General features: G+C 46.1%; 1 protein-coding gene across 2 annotated transcripts; it reads left to right on the top strand.

The window, feature by feature from the left end:
• The first annotated feature begins 1,296 nt into the window (after nt 1-1,296).
• rnf150b (ring finger protein 150b) lies at nt 1,297-22,480 on the top strand. Of its 2 annotated transcripts, XM_029754637.1 has the most exons (7): nt 1,297-2,091; nt 8,793-9,043; nt 16,738-16,892; nt 18,545-18,641; nt 19,108-19,336; nt 19,981-20,145; nt 21,848-22,480. In XM_029754637.1, the coding sequence occupies exons 1-6, from the start codon at nt 1,644-1,646 to the stop codon at nt 20,103-20,105; spliced, it is 1,305 nt and encodes a 434-aa protein (XP_029610497.1). In that variant the 5' UTR covers nt 1,297-1,643; the 3' UTR covers nt 20,106-20,145; nt 21,848-22,480. The 2 variants fall into 2 exon arrangements, with proteins under 2 accessions (XP_029610497.1, XP_029610496.1); XM_029754636.1 differs by having other exon boundaries at nt 19,981-22,480.
• The last annotated feature ends 404 nt before the right edge of the window (nt 22,481-22,884 follow it).

Genomic DNA, 22,884 nt, shown 5'->3' with positions numbered 1-22,884 from the left:
ATGCTTCTTCTTCTTCTTCTTCTGTGGTGTTTATCGGCGGTTGGCATCCAACGTTATGGTGCATTACCGCCACCTACTGTACTGGGTGGCGGAGACAGGGAGAAACTAAATCCTACCTGCCAGCACCGTTGCTCTTAAAAAAGATGATCAAATATATGAGACTATATCTAATGACGTTCTACTCAATATAGTCTTTAAACTAATTTCCTGTATACCCTTCTCCCTCATACTAGATCTCAGCATCTCTCTTTCCCTCTGATAATATCCACACGGTATCAATACCTGCTCCACTGTCTCTGTTTCCTGGCAATACTCGCACTTCCTGTTGGATGCTTTACTTCACATGTAAGGTCTTATTCAACTGGCTGTGTCCCATCCCTTCATCTTGTAAATATAGCTTCCTCTCTTCTGTCCCTTCCTGCCGTTCTCCCCTCCCCAACTTTCCTCCGTACTTGAAATAAATGCCTGCCCTTAGTATCTCTATTCCACTGCTCCTGCCATTTCTGCACCATCACTGTCCATAGTCAGGCTTTTAGCCTCTGCCATCGCTGCACCATCACTGTCCATAGTCAGGCTTTTTGCCTCTGCCTTGCTCATTGAAAGTACAACATCAATATCCCCACTACGTATTACCCACTCACCCAAAGCTCATGTTCCCAGCATGCCTGTAAAATCCCTTTCGGCAAGGATGAGATAACCCATGTCCCTGTAGGTTGACTCAATAATTCATGGCCAGCTTAGCTTTCCTCCTAAATCTGCAATGGATGGCATTTTCCCCCCACCTCCAGGGCAGTCACTGGGGGACGTCCTGAAACGCCCCACTACATATTCTGAGACCACAGACATGTTGGTTTTAGGCAGCACTTAAAAAGGCAGGGCTCATGATTGGAGTATTTATCGGCAGTGTGTAATGAATGCAGTGTACCCTAGTTTGTTTCACATCATCCCAGTAGGGCAAAAGACTCAGGGCTGAGACAAAATCATTCCCAGCATGCCTGTAAAAATCGGAAAAGCCCGGGTCTAGTGACGTCAATGGTACTATAAATACCGTTATTTGTTCTTGAGGATGGGACTGTTTTTACTGTAACACAATGTACAGATCATTATGTATTATATTATAGGATTACACATACAAAACAAAATAAATGTACAAAATTACATCTTAGAAATACGTTAAATTATTCTTTGTATGATAACTAGAAAACAATATATCGATAATTGTGCACATTTTTCGCCCCTAATTATTCATTTACGAAGTGTACAGGAAGAGACTTTTATTGTGAAAGTGGACAAAAAAGGAACAGAGAAACACTTCGTGGACCCGTTACCGTTTATAACCAAAACAAAACTTTATAACGTCTCTGCAGAGGGTCAACTGGGCTCTCACGGTAGCTGGGAACAAACTATTAGTCTTTTGGTTTTTGTCGGATGTCTTTAACCCTACATTATCTAGTAGAGGAGGAGGTGTTGTTGTGTTTACACAGAGAGACCGGGGGGAAGATGGAAAACAACCCACTCCTTATGGACCACTTTACTAACACGATCTACTTTTAGGTGTGGACGGTACCACGGAACATTTTACCGGACAGACAGAGAGACAGAGAGAGACATATATATATATATAATATTAAACCCAGATAGTCATGTCGCTGATCCAGGCCTGCCGCAGTTTAGCCCTGTCTACATGGCTCCTGTCGTTTTGTTTCGTTCACCTCCTGTGTTTGGACTTTACCGTGGCCGAGAGAGAGGAATGGTACACCGCTTTCGTTAATATCACCTACATAGACCCGGTCACGTCTGAAGTCCGGACGGAGAAAGCAGAATACGGGCGATACGGGGAACATTCGCTGAAACGCGAAGCAAAAGGAATCGTTGTACTTCCTTCTCTCACCCAGGATAGACAAGCCTGTGATCCCGGTACCCGGTTCACTGTTCCGGTCCAAGACAGTGCGTGGATAGCTCTGATTGCCAGGGGAAACTGCACATTTAAAGATAAAATACGAAACGCATCGAGTCAAAACGCATCGGCCATCGTTATATTCAACGTTGGATCGAGCAACTCCAACGATACAATCACAATGCCGCATTCAGGTACTGTCCCGTCGGTCGGTCAGACCGTCATATGATCTAACGGGCTGTTATGCATAGATCAATGACTTGTTTACTGCGATCATCCAGGGCGTGGGTGTTATGTCTCGTCTTGTATGTAACTAGCTGTGTATAATTATGTCAAAACCATTTTAGAATCAGGACCCAGACAATCACGAATTTAGTATAATCTGGAAATCAGAACAATAACAGATCCTGGATTCAGGTGTTGGTTTCATACACTACAGTTGCTTTCAATTGTATTGAGTTGCACAAAAAAAAAAAAACAGTCTACGGAAAGCCAGAAGTTAAATACATTTACGTTTCAACTTACTGTGCCGATGGACACACACACACACAGCATCCTCTCCTCTCTACAGACACACAGCATCCTCTCCTCTCTACAGACAGACACACAGCATCCTCTCCTCTCTACAGACACACAGCATCCTCTCCTCTCTACAGACAGACACACAGCATCCTCTCCTCTCTACAGACAGACACACAGCATCCTCTCCTCTCTACAGACAGACACACAGCATCCTCTCCTCTCTACAGACAGACACACAGCATCCTCTCCTCTCTACAGACAGACACACAGCATCCTCTCCTCTCTACAGACAGACACACAGCATCCTCTACTCTCTACAGACAGACACACAGCATCCTCTCCTCTCTACAGACACACAGCATCCTCTACTCTCTACAGACACACAGCATCCTCTACTCTCTACAGACAGACACACAGCATCCTCTACTCTCTACAGACAGACAGCATCCTCTACTCTCTACAGACACACAGCATCCTCTCCTCTCTACAGACACACAGCATCCTCTACTCTCTACAGACACACAGCATCCTCTACTCTCTACAGACAGACACACAGCATCCTCTCCTCTCTACAGACAGACAGCATCCTCTACTCTCTACAGACACACAGCATCCTCTACTCTCTACAGACACACAGCATCCTCTACTCTCTACAGACAGACACACAGCATCCTCTCCTCTCTACAGACACACAGCATCCTCTACTCTCTACAGACACACAGCATCCTCTCCTCTCTACAGACACGCAGCATCCTCTACTCTCTACAGACAGACACACAGCATCCTCTACTCTCTACAGACAGACAGACAGCATCCTCTACTCTCTACAGACACACAGCATCCTCTACTCTCTACAGACAGACACACAGCATCCTCTACTCTACAGACAGACACACAGCATCCTCTACTCTCTACAGACAGACACACAGCATCCTCTACTCTCTACAGACACACAGCATCCTCTACTCTCTACAGACACACAGCATCCTCTACTCTACAGACAGACACACAGCATCCTCTACTCTCTACAGACAGACAGACAGCATCCTCTACTCTCTACAGACACACAGCATCCTCTACTCTCTACAGACAGACACACAGCATCCTCTACTCTCTACAGACAGACAGACAGCATCCTCTACTCTCTACAGACACACAGCATCCTCTACTCTCTACAGACAGACACACAGCATCCTCTACTCTACAGACAGACACACAGCATCCTCTACTCTCTACAGACAGACACACAGCATCCTCTACTCTCTACAGACACACAGCATCCTCTACTCTCTACAGACACACAGCATCCTCTACTCTCTACAGACAGACACACAGCATCCTCTCCTCTCTACAGACACACAGCATCCTCTACTCTCTACAGACACACAGCATCCTCTCCTCTCTACAGACACGCAGCATCCTCTACTCTCTACAGACAGACACACAGCATCCTCTACTCTCTACAGACAGACAGACAGCATCCTCTACTCTCTACAGACACACAGCATCCTCTACTCTCTACAGACAGACACACAGCATCCTCTACTCTACAGACAGACACACAGCATCCTCTACTCTCTACAGACAGACACACAGCATCCTCTACTCTCTACAGACACACAGCATCCTCTACTCTCTACAGACACACAGCATCCTCTACTCTACAGACAGACACACAGCATCCTCTACTCTCTACAGACAGACAGACAGCATCCTCTACTCTCTACAGACACACAGCATCCTCTACTCTCTACAGACAGACACACAGCATCCTCTACTCTCTACAGACAGACAGACAGCATCCTCTACTCTCTACAGACACACAGCATCCTCTACTCTCTACAGACAGACACACAGCATCCTCTACTCTACAGACAGACACACAGCATCCTCTACTCTCTACAGACAGACACACAGCATCCTCTACTCTCTACAGACACACAGCATCCTCTACTCTACAGACAGACACACAGCATCCTCTACTCTCTACAGACAGACAGACAGCATGTGTGTCACTGCAGGGAGTATAGAATGCTGTGTGTCTGTCACTGCAGGGAGTATAGAATGCTGTGTGTCACTGCAGGGAGTATAGAATGCTGTGTGTCACTGCAGGGAGTATAGAATGCTGTGTGTCTGTCACTGCAGGGAGTATAGAATGCTGTGTGTCACTGCAGGGGGTATAGAATGCTGTGTGTCACTGCAGGGAGTATAGAATGCTGTGTGTCACTGCAGGGAGTATAGAATGCTGTGTGTCACTGCAGGGAGTATAGAATGCTGTGTGTCACTGCAGGGAGTATAGAATGCTGTGTGTCACTGCAGGGAGTATAGAATGCTGTGTGTCACTGCAGGGAGTATAGAATGCTGTGTGTCTGTCACTGCAGGGAGTATAGAATGCTGTGTGTCACTGCAGGGGTATAGAATGCTGTGTGTCACTGCAGGGAGTATAGAATGCTGTGTGTCACTGCAGGGAGTATAGAATGCTGTGTGTCACTGCAGGGAGTATAGAATGCTGTGTGTCACTGCAGGGAGTATAGAATGCTGTGTGTCACTGCAGGGGGTATAGAATGCTGTGTGTCACTGCAGGGAGTATAGAATGCTGTGTGTCACTGCAGGGAGTATAGAATGCTGTGTGTCACTGCAGGGAGTATAGAATGCTGTGTGTCTGTCACTGCAGGGAGTATAGAATGCTGTGTGTCACTGCAGGGGTATAGAATGCTGTGTGTCACTGCAGGGAGTATAGAATGCTGTGTGTCACTGCAGGGAGTATAGAATGCTGTGTGTCACTGCAGGGAGTATAGAATGCTGTGTGTCACTGCAGGGATTATAGAATGCTGTGTGTCACTGCAGGGAGTATAGAATGCTGTGTGTCTGTCACTGCAGGGGGTTGAGAGACCATGCAGTTCAATCGAGTACAGTCTTAACCGAATGACAGCAGACAAAATAATAAAATCTGGACGTTTATTGAATAGTTTGTGGTCGGTCTCGTCTCCGAGGAATGCTCCTCAGAGACAGATGTTGATGACGGGTTGCCCTATGCTGGGAGAATGGGGTTCTGGGTAGCTGGCATCGATACCACCCCTGCTGGGGTTCAGATGACGGGCTTTCAGGTTATTATGCCGTTGGTGGGAAGGTGAAAGGTCATTGGAAGACTGTTGCAGCAAAACATAAAGTGGCAGACGTGGAATGAGTTGACATAAATTCTCCGCTAGATTTATGCCCATTGGTTGACAGAAAGGGGAGTGATTATTGCATAATTGAGCCCATAGGTTAATCAGCGAGCGTTCTGGAATGTCCTCAGTGTGCCGTGCTCATAGGCTGAACTTAAATAGTGATTGGCATTCTGCCTGTTTGCTATTGGTAAAGAGGAGGAGAGACTTGACACTATCTTGATGAGGTAACATTTTAACCTCTACCTTATAAATACCAGGAGCTGCAGAGAAGAATGGGAGAAACTCCCCAAATACAGGTGTGCCAAGCTTGTAGCTTCATACCCAAGAAGACTCGAGGCTGTAATCGCTGCCAAAGGTGCTTCAAACAAAGTACTGAGTAAATGGTCTGAATACTTGTGTAAATGTGAGATTTCCGTTTCTTAATTTAAAAAAGTTAATTTGCAAAAATGTCTTAACCTGTTTTTACTTTGTCCTTATTATGGCGTATTGTGTGTAGATTGATGAGTAAAACATGTTTTAATACATTTTAGAATAAGGTTGTAACATAACAAAATGTGGAAAAAGTCCAGGGGTCTGAATACTTTCAGAATGCACTGTCTAGTGTATGTATGCATGTCCATCACACACACTCACACACACACACAGGGACTTAACGTGTATCAGGGAAACATTATTACACCTCCGCCACCAGCCTGTACCGTTGACACCAGGCAGGATGTGGCCGTGGACTGATGCAGTTTACACCAAATCCTGACTCTGCCATCAGCATGACGCAACAGGAACCAGGATTCATCGGGCCAGGCGATGTTTTCCACTCCTCAGACGTCCAGCGGTGGTGACGCCGTTCCCACTGGAGCCTCTTCTTCTTTCTTTAACGGAGAGGAGTGGAACCCGGTGTGGTCGTCTGCTGCAATAGCCAATCCGTGACGAGGATCGAGGTGTTGTGCGTTCCCGAGATGTCGTTCTGCACACCACTGTTGTACTGCTCCGTTGTCTGTTTGTGGCTCCGCCTGTTAGCTTGCACCATTCTCCTTCGACCTCATACATCAACGAGCTGTTTTCACAGGACTACCGCTGACTGTGTAAACCCTAGACTTCTCGGTAAACCCTAGACACTATGTTTTGTTTGTCGCGCCCTTCTCGGTAAACCCTAGACACTATGTGTTGTTTGTCGCTCCCTTCTCGGTAAACCCTAGACACTATGTTTTGTTTGTCGCGCCCTTCTCGGTAAACCCTAGACACTGTGTGTTGTTTTGTTTGTCGCTCCCTTCTCGGTAAACCCTAGACACTGTATGTGTGTTGTTTGTCGCTCCCTTCTCGGTAAACCCTAGACACTGTGTTGTTTTGTTTGTCGCTCCCTTCTCGGTAAACCCTAGACACTGTGTGTTGTTTGTCGCTCCCTTCTCGGTAAACCCTAGACACTGTGTGTTGTTTTGTTTGTCGCTCCCTTCTCGGTAAACCCTAGACACTGTGTGTGTGTTGTTTGTCGCTCCCTTCTCGGTAAACCCTAGACACTGTGTGTTGTTTTGTTTGTCGCTCTCTTCTCGGTAAACCCTAGACACTGTGTGTTGTTTGTCGCTCCCTTCTCGGTAAACCCTAGACACTGTGTGTTGTTTGTCGCTCCCTTCTCGGTAAACCCTAGACACTGTGTGTTGTTTTGTTTGTCGCTCCCTTCTCGGTAAACCCTAGACACTGTGTTTTGTTTTGTTTGTCGCTCCCTTCTCGGTAAACCCTAGACACTGTGTGTTGTTTTGTTTGTCGCTCCCTTCTCGGTAAACCCTAGACACTGTGTTTTGTTTGTCGCTCCCTTCTCGGTAAACCCTAGACACTGTGTGTGTTGTTTGTCGCTCCCTTCTCGGTAAACCCTAGACACTATGTTTTGTTTGTCGCTCCCTTCTCGGTAAACCCTAGACACTGTGTTTTGTTTGTCGCTCCCTTCTCGGTAAACCCTAGACACTATGTTTTGTTTGTCGCTCCCTTCTCGGTAAACCCTAGACACTGTGTGTGTGTTGTTTGTCGCTCCCTTCTCGGTAAACCCTAGACACTGTGTGTTGTTTTGTTTGTCGCTCCCTTCTCGGTAAACCCTAGACACTGTGTGTTGTTTTGTTTGTCGCTCCCTTCTCGGTAAACCCTAGACACTGTGTGTTGTTTTGTTTGTCGCTCTCTTCTCGGTAAACCCTAGACACTGTGTGTTGTTTTGTTTGTCGCTCCCTTCTCGGTAAACCCTAGACACTATGTGTTGTTTGTCGCTCTCTTCTCGGTAAACCCTAGACACTGTGTTTTGTTTGTCGCTCCCTTCTCGGTAAACCCTAGACACTGTGTGTGTTTTGTTTGTCGCGCCCTTCTCGGTAAACCCTAGACACTGTGTTTTGTTTGTCGCTCTCTTCTCGGTAAACCCTAGACACTATGTGTGTTGTTTGTCGCTCCCTTCTCGGTAAACCCTAGACACTATGTTTTGTTTGTCGCTCCCTTCTCGGTAAACCCTAGACACTGTCGTGCGTGAAAACACCAAGTGGCCGGCCCGTTTCTGAGATACTGCATTCGGCATGCATGACACCGACGATCACGCTCAAAGTCTCTTAGGTCACTAGTTTTCTAACGTTCAATCAAACAGTAACTGAATGCCTCGATGCCTGTCTGCCTGCTTTATATAGCAAGCCATGGCCACGTGACTTACTGTCTGTAGGAGAGAACCATTTTCGTGAACGGGCTGGTTTACCTAATAAACTGGCCATTGTGTGTGTGTGTGTGTGTGTGTGTGTAGGCCTTGCTGTTTGTGTCTATTATCAGACTGTGTTCTCTATCTGGTCTGGGGATCAATAAGTGTGTGTGTGTTCAGTGATGATAAGTGTTGGGTAGTCCAGGCCCCATGAATACACCTGGAACATTCCTCTCTGCGTTCCTGACGTTCCGTGGTGGAGTCCGGAATTTCACAAATGGCCCCGTCGCACTCCTTCTTCACGCCATTCAGAGAGACTAATGAGGTTTATGTTAGGATGGAACACTCAGGAGTTCTGTTTACAGTCCCAGTGTTCTTAGAATCTATGTGGAGGTTCTAAATTCTGCCACAGGAGTCGAGTCAGGTCCCAGACAGTCACAAGGCTTCTTCTGCTGAGCAGTGAAGACACACACACACACACACACACAGACAGTCTGTTTTATTTTGTATTCCTGTCCTAAAATCTCCCCTCCCTCCTTCTCAGGTATGGGTGATGTGGTCGCCATCATGATCCCCGAGCCTAAAGGTCGCGAGGTCGCTGCTCTGCTAGAGCGGAACGTCACGGTAACCATGCACATCACCATAGGAACGCGTAACCTCCAGAAGTACGTGAGCAGGACGTCGGTGGTGTTCGTCTCCATCTCCTTCATCATCCTGATGATCATCTCTCTGGCCTGGCTCGTCTTCTACTACATACAGAGGTTCAGATACGTCAACGCACGGGACCGCTACCAGGTACACACAGGGCTGGTACAGTGAAAATATTGTAAATGTAAGTGTAAATAGAATGAATAGAACAGGCTGGGAACCCGTAACCCTGGTAATATGACTGGTAAATAGAACAGGCTGGGAACCTGTAACCCTGGTAATATGACTGGTAAATAGAACAGGCTGGGAACCTGTAACCCTGGTAATATGACTGGTATATAGAACAGGCTGGGAACCTGTAACCCTGGTAATATGACTGGTAAATAGAACAGGCTGGGAACCCGTAACCCTGGTAATATGACTGGTAAATAGAACAGGCTGGGAACCTGTAACCCTGGTAATATGACTGGTAAATAGAACAGGCTGGGAACCTGTAACCCTGGTAATATGACTGGTAAATAGAACAGGCCTGGGAACCTGTAACCCTGGTAATATGACTGGTAAATAGAACAGGCTGGGAACCTGTAACCCTGGTAATATGACTGGTAAATAGAACAGGCTGGGAACCTGTAACCCTGGTAATATGACTGGTAAATAGAACAGGCTGGGAACCTGTAACCCTGGTAATATGACTGGTAAATAGAACAGGCTGGGAACCTGTAACCCTGGTAATATGACTGGTAAATAGAACAGGCTGGGAACCTGTAACCCTGGTAATATGACTGTAAATAGAACAGGCTGGGAACCTGTAACCCTGGTAATATGACTGGTAAATAGAACAGGCTGGGAACCTGTAACCCTGGTAATATGACTGGTAAATAGAACAGGACTGGGAACCTGTAACCCTGGTAATATGACTGGTAAATAGAACAGGCTGGGAACCTGTAACCCTGGTAATATGACTGGTAAATAGAACAGGCTGGGAACCTGTAACCCTGGTAATATGACTGGTAAATAGAACAGGCTGGGAACCTGTAACCCTGGTAATATGACTGGTAAATAGAACAGGCTGGGAACCTGTAACCCTGGTAATATGACTGGTAAATAGAACAGGCTGGGAACCTGTAACCCTGGTAATATGACTGGTAAATAGAACAGGCTGGGAACCTGTAACCCTGGTAATATGACTGGTAAATAGAACAGGCTGGGAACCTGTAACCCTGGTAATATGACTGGTAAATGAAACAGGCTGGGAAACTGTCACCCTGGTAATATGACTGGTAAATAGAACAGGCTGGGAACCTGTAACCTGGTAATATGACTGGTAAATAGAACAGGCTGGAACCTGTAACCTGGTAATATGGACTGGTAAATAGAACAGGCTGGGAACTGTAACCTGGTAATATGACTGGTAATAGAACAGGCTGGGAACCTGTAACCCTGGTAATATGGACTGGTAAATCGAACAGGCTGGGAACCTGTAACCCTGGTAATATGACTGGTAAAAGAACAGGCTGGGACCTGTAACCCTGGTAATATGACTGGTAACATAGAACAGGCTGGGAACCTGTAACCCTGGTAAATATGACTGGTAAATAGAAACAGGCTGGGAACCTGTAACCCTGGTAATATGCTGGTAAATAGAACAGGCTGGGAACCTGTAACACCTGGTAATATGACTGTAATAGACAGGGCTGGGAACCTGTAACCCTGGTAATATGACTGGTAAATAGAACAGGCTGGGAACCTGTAACCCTGGTAATATGACTGGTAAATAGAACAGGCTGGGAACCTGTAACCCTGGTAATATGACTGGTAATAGAACAGGCTGGGAACCTGTAACCCTGGTAATATGACTGGTAAATAGAACAGGCTGGGAACCTGTAACCCTGGTAATATGACTGGTAAATAGAACAGGCTGGGAACCTGTAACCCTGGTAATATGACTGGTAAATAGAACAGGCTGGGAACCTGTAACCCTGGTAATATGACTGGTAAATAGAACAGGCCGGGAACCTGTAACCCTGGTAATATGACTGGTGAATAGAACATGCTGGGAACCTGTAACCCTGGTAATATGACTGGTAAATAGAACAGGCTGGGAACCTCTAACCCTGGTAATATGACTGGTGAATAGAACAGGCTGGGAACCTGTAACCCTGGTAATATGACTGGTAAATAGAACAGGCTGGGAACCTCTAACACTGGTAATATGACTGGTAAATAGAACAGGCTGGGAACCTGTAACCCTGGTAATATGACTGGTAAATAGAACAGGCTGGGAACCTGTAACCCTGGTAATATGACTGGTAAATAGAACAGGCTGGGAACCTGTAACCCTGGTAATATGACTGGTAATAGAACAGGCTGGGAACCTGTAACCCTGGTAATATGACTGGTAAATAGAACAGGCTGGGAACCTGTAACCCTGGTAATATGACTGGTAAATAGAACCGGCTGGGAACCTGTAACCCTGGTAATATGACTGGTAAATAGAACAGGCTGGGAACCTGTAACCCTGGTAATATGACTGGTAAATAGAACAGGCTGGGAACCTGTAACCCTGGTAATATGACTGGTAAATAGAACAGGCTGGGAACCTGTAACCCTGGTAATATGACTGGTAATAGAACAGGCTGGGAACCTGTAACCCTGGTAATATGACTGGTAAATAGAACAGGCTGGGAACCTGTAAACCCTGGTAATATGACTGGTAAATAGAACAGGCTGGGAACCTGTAACCCTGGTAATATGACTGGTAAATAGAACAGGCTGGGAACCTGTAACCCTGGTAATATGACTGGTAAATAGAACAGGCTGGGAACCTGTAACCCTGGTAATATGACTGGTAAATAGAACAGGCTGGGAACCTGTAACCCTGGTAATATGACTGGTATATAGAACAGGCTGGGAACCCGTAACCCTGGTAATATGACTGGTAAATAGAACAGGCTGGGAACCTGTAACCCTGGTAATATGACTGGTAAATAGAACAGGCTGGGAACCTGTAACCCTGGTAATATGACTGGTAAATAGAACAGGCTGGGAACCTGTAACCCTGGTAATATGACTGGTAAATAGAACAGGCTGGGAACCTGTAACCCTGGTAATATGACTGGTAAATAGAACAGGCTGGGAACCTGTAACCCTGGCAATATGACTGGTAAATAGAACAGGCTGGGAACCTGTAACCCTGGTAATATGACTGGTAAATAGAACAGGCTGGGAACCTGTAACCCTGGTAATATGACTGGTAAATAGAACAGGCTGGGAACCTGTAACCCTGGTAATATGACTGGTAAATAGAACAGGCTGGGAACCCGTAACCCTGGTAATATGACTGGTAAATAGAACAGGCTGGGAACCCGTAACCCTGGTAATATGACTGGTAAATAGAACAGACTGGGAACCTGTAACCCTGGTAATATGACTGGTAAATAGAACAGGCTGGGAACCTGTAACCCTGGTAATATGACTGGTAAATAGAACAGGCTGGGAACCTCTAACCCTGGTAATATGACTGGTAAATAGAACAGGCTGGGAACCTGTAACCCTGGTAATATGACTGGTAAATAGAACAGGCTGGGAACCTGTAACCCTGGAAATATGACTGGTAAATAGAACAGGCTGGGAACCTGTAACCCTGGTAATATGACTGGTAAATAGAACAGGCTGGGAACCTGTAACCCTGGTAATATGACTGGTAAATAGAACAGGCTGGGAACCTCTAACCCTGGTAATATGACTGGTAAATAGAACAGGCTGGGAACCTGTAACCCTGGTAATATGACTGGTAAATAGAACAGGCTGGGAACCTGTAACCCTGGTAATATGACTGGTAAATAGAACAGGCTGGGAACCTGTAACCCTGGTAATATGACTGGTAAATAGAACAGGCTGGGAACCTGCTAACCCTGGTAATATGACTGGTAAATAGAACAGGCTGGGAACCTGTAACCCTGGTAATATGACTGGTAAATAGAACAGGCTGGGAACCTGTAACCCTGGTAATATGACTGGTAAATAGAACAGGCTGGGAACCTGTAACCCTGGTAATATGACTGGTAAATAGAACAGGCTGGGAACCTGTAACCCTGGTAATATGACTGGTAAATAGAACAGGCTGGGAACCTGTAACCCTGGTAATATGACTGGTAAATAGAAACAGGCTGGGAACCTGTAACCCTGGTATATGACTGGTAAATAGAACAGGCTGGAACCTGTAACCCTGGTAATATGACTGGTAAATAGAACAGGCTGGGAACCTGTAACCCTGGTAATATGACTGGTAAATAGAACAGGCTGGGAACCTGTAACCCTGGTAATATGACTGGTAAATAGAACAGGCTGGGAACCTGTAACCCTGGTAATATGACTGGTAAATAGAACAGGCTGGGAACCTGTAACCCTGGTAATATGACTGGTAAATAGAACAGGCTGGGAACCTGTAACCCTGGTAATATGACTGGTAAATAGAACAGGCTGGGAACCTGTAACCCTGGTAATATGACTGGTAAATAGAACAGGCTGGGAACCTGTAACCCTGGTAATATGACTGGTGAATAGAACAGGCTGGGAACCTGTAACCCTGGTAATATGACTGGTAAATAGAACAGGCTGGGAACCTGTAACCCTGGTAATATGACTGGTAAATAGAACAGGCTGGGAACCTGTAACCCTGGTAATATGACTGGTAAATAGAACAGGCTGGGAACCCGTAACCCTGGTAATATGACTGGTAAATAGAACAGGCTGGGAACCCGTAACCCTGGTAATATGACTGGTAAATAGAACAGGCTGGGAACCTCTAACACTGGTAATATGACTGGTAAATAGAACAGGCTGGGAACCTGTAACCCTGGTAATATGACTGGTACATAGAACAGGCTGGGAACCCGTAACCCTGGTAATATGACTGGTAAATAGAACAGGCTGGGAACCTGTAACCCTGGTAATATGACTGGTAAATAGAACAGGCTGGGAACCTGTAACCCTGGTAATATGACTGGTAAATAGAACAGGCTGGGAACCTGTAACCCTGGTAATATGACTGGTAAATAGAACAGGCTGGGAACCTGTAACCCTGGTAATATGACTGGTAAATAGAACAGGCTGGGAACCTGTAACCCTGGTAATATGATTGGTATATAGAACAGGCTGGGAACCTGTAACCCTGGTAATATGACTGGTAAATAGAACAGGCTGGGAACCTGTAACCCTGGTAATATGACTGGTAAATAGAACAGGCTGGGAACCTGTAACCCTGGTAATATGACCTGTAACCCTGGTAATATGACTGGTAAATAGAACAGGCTGGGAACCTGTAACCCTGGTAATATGACTGGTGAATAGAACAGGCTGGGAACCTGTAACCCTGGTAATATGACTGGTAAATAGAACAGGCTGGGAACCCGTAACCCTGGTAATATGACTGGTAAATAGAACAGGCTGGGAACCTGTAACCCTGGTAATATGACTGGTAAATAGAACAGGCTGGGAACCTGTAACCCTGGTAATATGACTGGTAAATAGAACAGGCTGGGAACCTGTAACCCTGGTAATATGACTGGTAAATAGAACAGGCTGGGAACCTGTAACCCTGGTAATATGACTGGTAAATAGAACAGGCTGGGAACCTGTAACCCTGGTAATATGACCTGTAACCCTGGTAATATGACTGGTAAATAGAACAGGCTGGGAACCTGTAACCCTGGTAATATGACTGGTGAATAGAACAGGCTGGGAACCTGTAACCCTGGTAATATGACTGGTAAATAGAACAGGCTGGGAACTCGTAACCCTGGTAATATGACTGGTAAATTCATGGATGGCAGCCTGGTATTGGCTGCCTGGTATTGTGATGCAGTCATTTCCATGGTAATGGTGTATGTTTATTCAGATGATGTTAACTGATGGGGCTCATGCCGTGGAATGTATTTTGTTTTGTAATGTCAGTTGAGTTGAATCAACAAATCACAACACATATAGACGGGTACACTTCCTGCTTTCACTTCCTGCTATGTTCCTATGGTTACGCTGCAATGGCCCCCGGTCCACCCATTATGCCATCATAGACTTGAATGAGGACACAGTATACTCCTACACTGCTGCGACCCGGGTACAGTTCAGTAACACAAGACCACAACTTGTTGCAGATGCGACATACATTTCCCTGTTTTGTTTATATCTTTTAAAGGACTAACCCCCGTTTTGTCTCACGTCAGATAGCGACGGCCGTCTGCACTGATCTGTCTGATAACTCGCGAACGCTCATGCAATTTGCTAGGAAGAAGTCCGGCTACAATATGCTGTCCGAACATTGGAAAATGTTACCAAGGTGACATCGTCCACTGAACCCCCTTTCATCCTGAAAGGAGTCCGAGTTAACCTGACTCAAAACTATTAACCTGTAGCTAATAATGAAGTTTTTATTCATGAGCAAGTCTTTACTACCTAATTCTACATCTAGCTAAGGTGTTTTGTGATAGGTTGAATCAATATTTATGACATTTGAAAATGTGCAAAGTTATCTCGCTAACTCTCTACCAAGCTAATATCTGCTGGCTGATTTAAAAAAATATATATATATTTTTTTAAACAAGTCTCAAATCAATCCATATGAAACGAACAACGTTTTTTCTTTTTTCTTCTGATTTTCAAAAATGTTGATACACTTGTGTTATCAGATCTTCAACCAAAACTTAATATTAAAATAAATGGAATTTGAGTTTACAAATAACAAAAAATGAATAGTTATTTATTTATTTAATGAGTTTTTGTTGTGCAACACCCATTTCCCATGTGTGGAAAAAGTACAGTGTATTCGGAAAAAGTATTCAGACCCCTTGACTTTTTACACATTGTGGTATGTTACAGCCTTATTCTAAAATTTATTCAATATTTTTTCCTCCCCTCATCAATCTACACACAATACCCCATAATGACAAAACATTTTTGCAAATTTATAAAATAAATATATCACATTTACATAAGTGACCCTTTACTCAGTACTTTTTCCAAATTATTTATTTCCCCTTTATTTAACCAGGTAGGCTGGTAGAGAACAAGTCCTTTATTTAACCAGGTTGGCTAGTTGAGAACAAGTCCTTTATTTAACCAGGTAGGCTAGTTGAGAACAAGTCCTTTATTTAACCAGGTAGGCTAGTAGAGAACAAGTCCTTTATTTAACCAGGTAGGCTAGTAGAGAACAAGTCCTTTATTTAACCAGGTAGGCTAGTAGAGAACAAGTCCTTTTTTTAACCAGGTAGGCTAGTTGAGAACAAGTTCTCATTTACAACTGCGACCTGTCCAAGATAAAGCAAAGCAGTTCGACACATACAACAACACAGAGTTACACATGGAATAAACAAACTTACAGTCAATAATACAATAGAAAATGTCTATATACAATGTGTGCAAATGTAGTAAGACTTCTCTCTCTCTCCCCCAACCTCTCTCTCTCGTTTCCCCGCCCCCTCTCTCTCTCGTTTCTCCGCCCCCTCTCTCTCTCCCTCTCTCTCGTTTCCCCGCCCCCCCCCCCCCTCTCGTTTCCCCGCCCCCTCTCTCTCTCGTTTCTCCGCCCCCTCTCTCTCTCCCTCTCTCGTTTCCCCGCCCCCCCCCCCCTCTCTCGTTTCCCCGCCCCCTCTCTCTCTCGTTTCTCCGCCCCCTCTCTCTCTCCCTCTCTCTCGTTTCCGTTCCCGCCCCCCCCCCTCTCTCGTTTCCCCGCCCCCTCTCTCTCTCGTTTCTCCGCCCCCTCTCTCTCTCCCTCTCTCTCGTTTCCCCGCCCCCCCCCCTCTCTCGTTTCCCCGCCCCTCTCTCCCCCCTCCCCCCTCTCTCTCCAGAGGCGTCTGGGAGATGCAGCTAAGAAGGCCATCAATAAACTGCAGGTCAGGACCATCAGGAAAGGAGACGGGGAAACGGAGTCAGACTTTGATAACTGTGCCGTGTGTATCGAGGGCTACAAGCCGAACGATGTGGTCAGGATACTACCCTGCAGGTAAATAAGACCGTTAGAAACATCTAAAGGGTAATGAGGCCTTTTATTCTACTGATTGAACTGTTGGATCTGTGTCCAGTATGAAGGAAGTTGAGGTAGTTTTGAGATCCCAATATTTTTTTTAACATTTTTTTTTAATTTAACCTTTATTTAACTAGGCAAGTCAGTTAAAAACAAATTCTTATTTACAATGACGTCCTACTCCGGGCCAAAACCAGACGATGCTGGGCCAATGCTGTGCGCCTCCCTATGGGACTCCTAATCACGGCCGGTTGTGATGCAGCCTGGAATCGAACCAGGGTCTGTAGTGATGCCTCTAGCACTGAAATGCAGTGCCTTAGACCGCTGTGATACAGCCTGGAATCGAACCTAGTTAGTTAGCGACTTCCCCCAAACTGCACAACGCTAGTTAGCGACTTCCCCCAAACTGCATTCAGAGACATAAGACTGTAAAAACACCAGGAAATCAGCTCCAAGTGATTTTTGATTGAAGAAATTTGTTCCAACGCACAATAGAAAGACATGATCGTATACAAAAGTAAGTCAGGTTTGAAATAATTATGTTTTACTAAAAACATATCTGTTTTGGTGGATTCTTGTTTTGGTGGATTCTTGCGGTCAAACTTTTTCTTCTTTCTCTCTTGAGCGGATGGTCGGGGTCCAGAACATAATTCGTAGACTGCAAATTGACCGCAAGAAGCCCCGAAACAGATATGTTTTACTAAAACATAATTATTTCAAACCTTGCTTACTTTTGTATAAGATCATGTCTTTCTATTGTGCGTTGGAACAAATTTCTTCAATCACAAATCACTTAGAGCTGATTTCTTGGTGTTTTTTACAGTCTTTTGTCCTCAAAAAATAAATACAAATGTTTTTTTTTACTTGGGGGCAGGGCAAATAAAACCACACGTGGGCCAAATTTGGCTCGCAGGCCGCCAGTTGGGGAACCCTGTACTATAAAGGGTAAAAAATACATATTGAGCAAATTGTTTTTACACAACTGCAAACTTCACGTCGGGAATCTGTGATGTCATCGACCTCCCCACTTGCTTGAGGAACAATCGAGAACTAAAGAGGAAAGGCTCCACCCCCTTGTGATGTCATGACGTACCTGGAACACCTTTGGAGATATGCCTTCTGTTAAATAACTCAGGTGTTAAACGAGGTTAAAAGGAGACTGGCTTGCCACTTTATCACACCTGTTTTATAACACATTTGTAAACCCTTTTTTTATAAACACTTGGGAAACTGTTATAAACACTTTACCCTGCTGGTAAACCTACCTTAGCACTCGTGTTGTAAACCACCTGTTATAAACATGTTACAGACCCGTTATAAACATGTTACAGACCCGTTATAAACTGTTTTATAAAGCCATGTTTGTGTTTCTCCTGTCAGACATCTGTTCCATAAGAACTGTGTGGACCCCTGGCTGCTGGATCACAGGACCTGTCCCATTGTTATAGACCTGTTATAACCTGTCATAGACCTTTTTATAAACATGTTATAACCTCTATCTCCTCTCAGACATCTGTTCCATAAGAACTGTGTGGACCCCTGGCTGTTGGATCACAGGACCTGTCCCATGTTATAGACCTGTTATAACCTGTCATAGACCTTTTTATAAACATGTTATAACCTCCTCTCAGACATCTGTTCCACAAGAACTGTGTGGACCCCTGGCTGCTGGATCACAGGACCTGTCCCATGTGTAAGATAGACATCCTCAAAGCCCTGGGCATCGCTGTGAGTAATTTCAGAATCAAAGTCACTCATTCAAACGAATCAAAAGCTGCTTTTTTTCTTCTTCTGTTTGTCACCATCAGAATTGAATTGACTCAAATGAATTTAAACTTCACTCCCTCGCACCAACACGATTTGAATATGTTTGAACTGAACCCACATATACTGAACTGTTTCTCTCTCTGCTCTTCCTCTCCTCGCTACCCCTCTCTCCCCCTCCCTGTCTCTCACCCCCTCCCTGTCTCTCACCCCCTCCCTGTCTCTCACCCCCTCCCTGTCTCTCACCCCCTCCCTGTCTCTCTCCCCCTCCCTGTCTCTCTCCCCCTCCCTGTCTCTCTCCCCCTCCCTGTCTCTCTCCCCCTCCCTGTCTCTTACCCCCTCCCTGTCTCTCTCCCCCTCCCTGTCTCTCTCCCCCTCCCTGTCTCTCTCTCTCTCTCTCTTCCTCTCTCTCTCTTCCTCTCCTCTCCAGTTAAATGCAGACTGTCTGGATGACCTGCCCTTGGACTATGAGATGGTGGGGGTGGAGGGCCTGGTCCTGGAGGCTGTGGTGTCGGCGGGGTCCAGTGACGGGACCCTCAGTGAGGGGGGGTCGGTGGTTCTAGACCCGGGCATGCGGAGGGTGGGGCTACCCCAAGACTACCACAACCCAGACCCTCTGAGGGATAGTCCCATTACTGTTACTACTGATACCCACACAGGTGAGAGAGAAAGGGTGGGGGTGCTGCACTCATAGTGCCAACTTTATGAATTGCACCCTCTCCCTCATCTCACCCCTCTCTCTCGCATCCCCCCCTCTCCCTCATCTCACCCCTCTCTCTCGCATCCCCCCTCCCTCATCTCACCCCTCTCTCTCGCATCCCCCTCTCTCTCGCATCCCCCCCTCTCTCTCGCCTCTCCCCCCTCTCTCTCGCATCTCCCCCCCTCTCTCTCGCCTCTCTCGCCTCTCCCCCCCTCTCTCGCATCTCCCCCGCTCTCTCTCCCCTCTCTCTCGCCTCTCCCCCCTCTCTCTCCACCCCTCTCTCGCATCCCCCTCTCTCTCTCGCCTCTCCCCCCCTCTCTCTCGCATCTCCCCCCCCTCTCTCGCCTCTCTCGCCTCTCCCCCCCTCTCTCGCCTCTCCCCCCCTCTCTCGCATCTCCCCCGCTCTCTCTCCCCTCTCTCTCGCCTCTCCCCCCTCTCTCTCCCCCCTCTCTCGCATCTCCCCCGCTCTCTCTCGCATCTCCCCCCCTCTCTCTCGCATCTCCCCCCTCTCTCTCACCTCTCTCTCCCCTCTCTCTAGCCTCTCCCCCCCCTCTCTCGCATCTCCCTCATCTCCCCCCTCTCCTCTCTCATCCTTCTCTCTAGGTGAACTCCTGCCCATGACGAGCAGTGCATCCGTGGCGTCCCTGGTGATCGCTGTAGAAACAGGGCTGTCGGACGAAGACCTTTCACTGGAACAACCAGCCCCTACTGGGGACAACAAGTCCTGAGACCCGGGCCACACCAGGACCAGAACAAGGTCTTACCGGGGTAAGTCTGGGTTACCTTGGTTCTGTATTGTCTTGACTATACCTGGGACAAATCTAACTTGGGACAGAGGACAGCGATATACCTGTAGGCTGGATAAACCAGCCTGGATTGGGCCTACCTGGATAAACCAGCCTGGATAAACCAGCCTGGATAAACCAGCCTGGATTGGGCCTACCTGGATAAACCAGCCTGGATGAACCAGCCTGGATGAACCAGCCTGGATTGGGCCTACCTGGATAAACCAGCCTGGATAAACCAGCCTGGATGAACCAGCCTGGATTGGGCCTACCTGGATAAACCAGCCTGGATAAACCAGCCTGGATTGGGCCTACCTGGATAAACCAGCCTGGATTGGGCCTACCTGGATAAACCAGCCTGGATTGGGCCTACCTGGATAAACCAGCCTGGATTGGGCCTACCTGGATGAACCAGCCTGGATTGGGCCTACCTGGATTGGGCCTACCTGGATGAACCAGCCTGGATTGGGCCTACCTGGATGAACCAGCCTGGATTGGGCCTACCTGGATAAACCAGCCTGGATTGGGCCTACCTGGATAAACCAGCCTGGATTGGGCCTACCTGGATGAACCAGCCTGGATTGGGCCTACCTGGATAAACCAGCCTGGATTGGGCCTACCTGGATAAACCAGCCTGTGAGTGATTCCAGATGAAACCAGGGCAAAAAAAAGAACCACAATTTATGGGATTTTCTAGAAATTGTATCCATAGAATGGTCCTTTTTCTGGAAGGATTATTGACATATTTAACATTTTGTATCTAAAAGCATAATAAAAAAAAATATTTAAAAAAAAGTATTAATCAAATGTGGCATATTTCTGACATTTTGACCTTATCCAGTCCTTCTGGAAAACTCTATAGTGTTTAATCCAAAGCAACAATTGGTGTGTTTTGTAATATGAGTCGTACCTACCCGGATAAACCCCATATGGGATGGGACACCATGTACAGTGTACACTAGAGATTCAACTCTGCGGCTTTGCCTACGTAGAGAATAGACTCACCTGGTTATGAAGCGATCTGACTGTTTTAGTTCCTGTTACCTGGTGGGGTATTCTGTGTCAATGGACGGTACCTGTCACCTGGAGCCCAGGAAATGTTTCACAATAAGAGTTCTGATCTCACACACACACACACACACACACACACACACTGAGCAGTATGGAATCAACGGAACCTTTTTGTGAATCTATAAACCAGATTTCTAAAACTACCATTTTGAAACAGAACTTCAAGAACTGGACCATATATGACAGGGACATTTTGTTTTGAAAAAGCCTCAAAGACCTCTGGGAGATGTAGTCAGTGAACTGCGCAGCATCTTCCCTTCATTAAGTTTTTCAGTCTGGAATGACACGGTCTCTACTACTGTAACCATGGATAAGGTCACACCACTACATAGTGCAGTATTGGTGTAGTAATGCTATTTTAAAAGTAGAACTTCAGTATTCTCTCTTTCAGTCTACCTGTGTATATTCTATGGTCATATATCTGGAAGAAGTACATTCCTTTAGCCTCCGTCTGTCCGTCCATCTGTCTGTCTATGTCTGTACGATGATCTCACAGTAAAGCATTGTTTTATTTCCTGTTTGTTTTTTTACTACCTATTTCTGTCTTAACTGGCCAATCAGAGTTGGTTGTGTTATTTATGGTGTTGCCAATAACTCCCCTTTTTGACAATCAGATGTTACAGCAATGCTCTGGAACGTTCTAGAATCCTTCTCGGAACCTCCTCCGGAACATTCTAGAATCCTTCTCGGAACCTCCTCTGGAACGTTCTAGAATCCTTCGCAGAACCTCCTCTGGAACGTTCTAGAATCCTTCTCGGAACCTCCACTGGAACGTTCTAGAATCCTTCTCAGAACCTTTCTTCAACGTTATATGTTGGATGTTTTGGGTGGGAGGGACTGGCTGCAAAATAACATGTCTGTGTAATCTCAATGGCACCATATTCCCTATATAGTGGTACTACTTTAGACCAGAGCCCTCTGCTCCCTGAATAGGGAATATGATGCAGACTGACTGACTGATAGGAAAAAGAAAGAGTCAACTATTTTGATTAAAAACATGCATTTTTACAATTTTTGTAACGACACAAAGAGAGAGTCACAGTATCACTGACCTGAAACAAACAGCTCGATGATGAATCAATAAAATATATTCTATATCGAGTAGACAAACGATCGAAAAACAATTTTGTGTGTGTGTGTGTGTGTGTGTGTGTGTGTGTAGATAAATAGCCAAGCGTGAGTTGGACTCCCCTCGGGATTCTGAAGGTATTGGAGGCGTCTGAACATGGGCTGGAAGTAGTTTCCAATGAGAGGAGATAAAGATCTGATACGCTCCAGTGTTTTGCAGCAGCAGGAATGAGATTATATATTTATTATGGCTCAAGTGAACCGAGTCACTGGGACCCAGCAGGGGCTCTGGGGAACAACCACTCAGCTCTGTGTATAACGATAACCAGTCCCCCACCTGCCCTGGGGAACAACCACTCAGCTCTGTGTATAACGATAACCCCACCTCCCCTGAGGAACAACCACTCAGCTCTGTGTATAACGATAACCCCACCTCCCCTGAGGAACAACCACTCAGCTCTGTGTATAACGATAACTCCACCTCCCCTGAGGAACAACCACTCAGCTCTGTGTATAACGATAACCCCACCTCCCCTGGGGAACAACCACTCAGCTCTGTGTATAACGATAACCCCACCTCCCC

The sequence above is a fragment of the Salmo trutta genome, chromosome 5, assembly GCF_901001165.1.
Source record: "Salmo trutta chromosome 5, fSalTru1.1, whole genome shotgun sequence".
Lineage (NCBI taxonomy): Eukaryota > Metazoa > Chordata > Actinopteri > Salmoniformes > Salmonidae > Salmo > Salmo trutta.
The sequence above is the reverse complement of the archived record's forward strand: the minus strand, read 5'-3'. Positions and strand labels throughout refer to the sequence as shown.

What these genes read in the sequence shown, in the direction of transcription:
- rnf150b (XM_029754637.1), top strand. Translation starts at nt 1,644, where the DNA reads ATGTCGCTGATCCAGGCCTGCCGCAGTTTAGCCCTGTCTACATGGCTC. An exon ending in GTCAGGATACTACCCTGCAG is followed by an intron (nt 16,893 to 18,544) that starts GTAAATAAGACC and finishes ACCTCCTCTCAG; the next exon opens with ACATCTGTTCCACAAGAACT. An exon ending in TACTACTGATACCCACACAG is followed by an intron (nt 19,337 to 19,980) that starts GTGAGAGAGAAA and finishes CCTTCTCTCTAG; the next exon opens with GTGAACTCCTGCCCATGACG.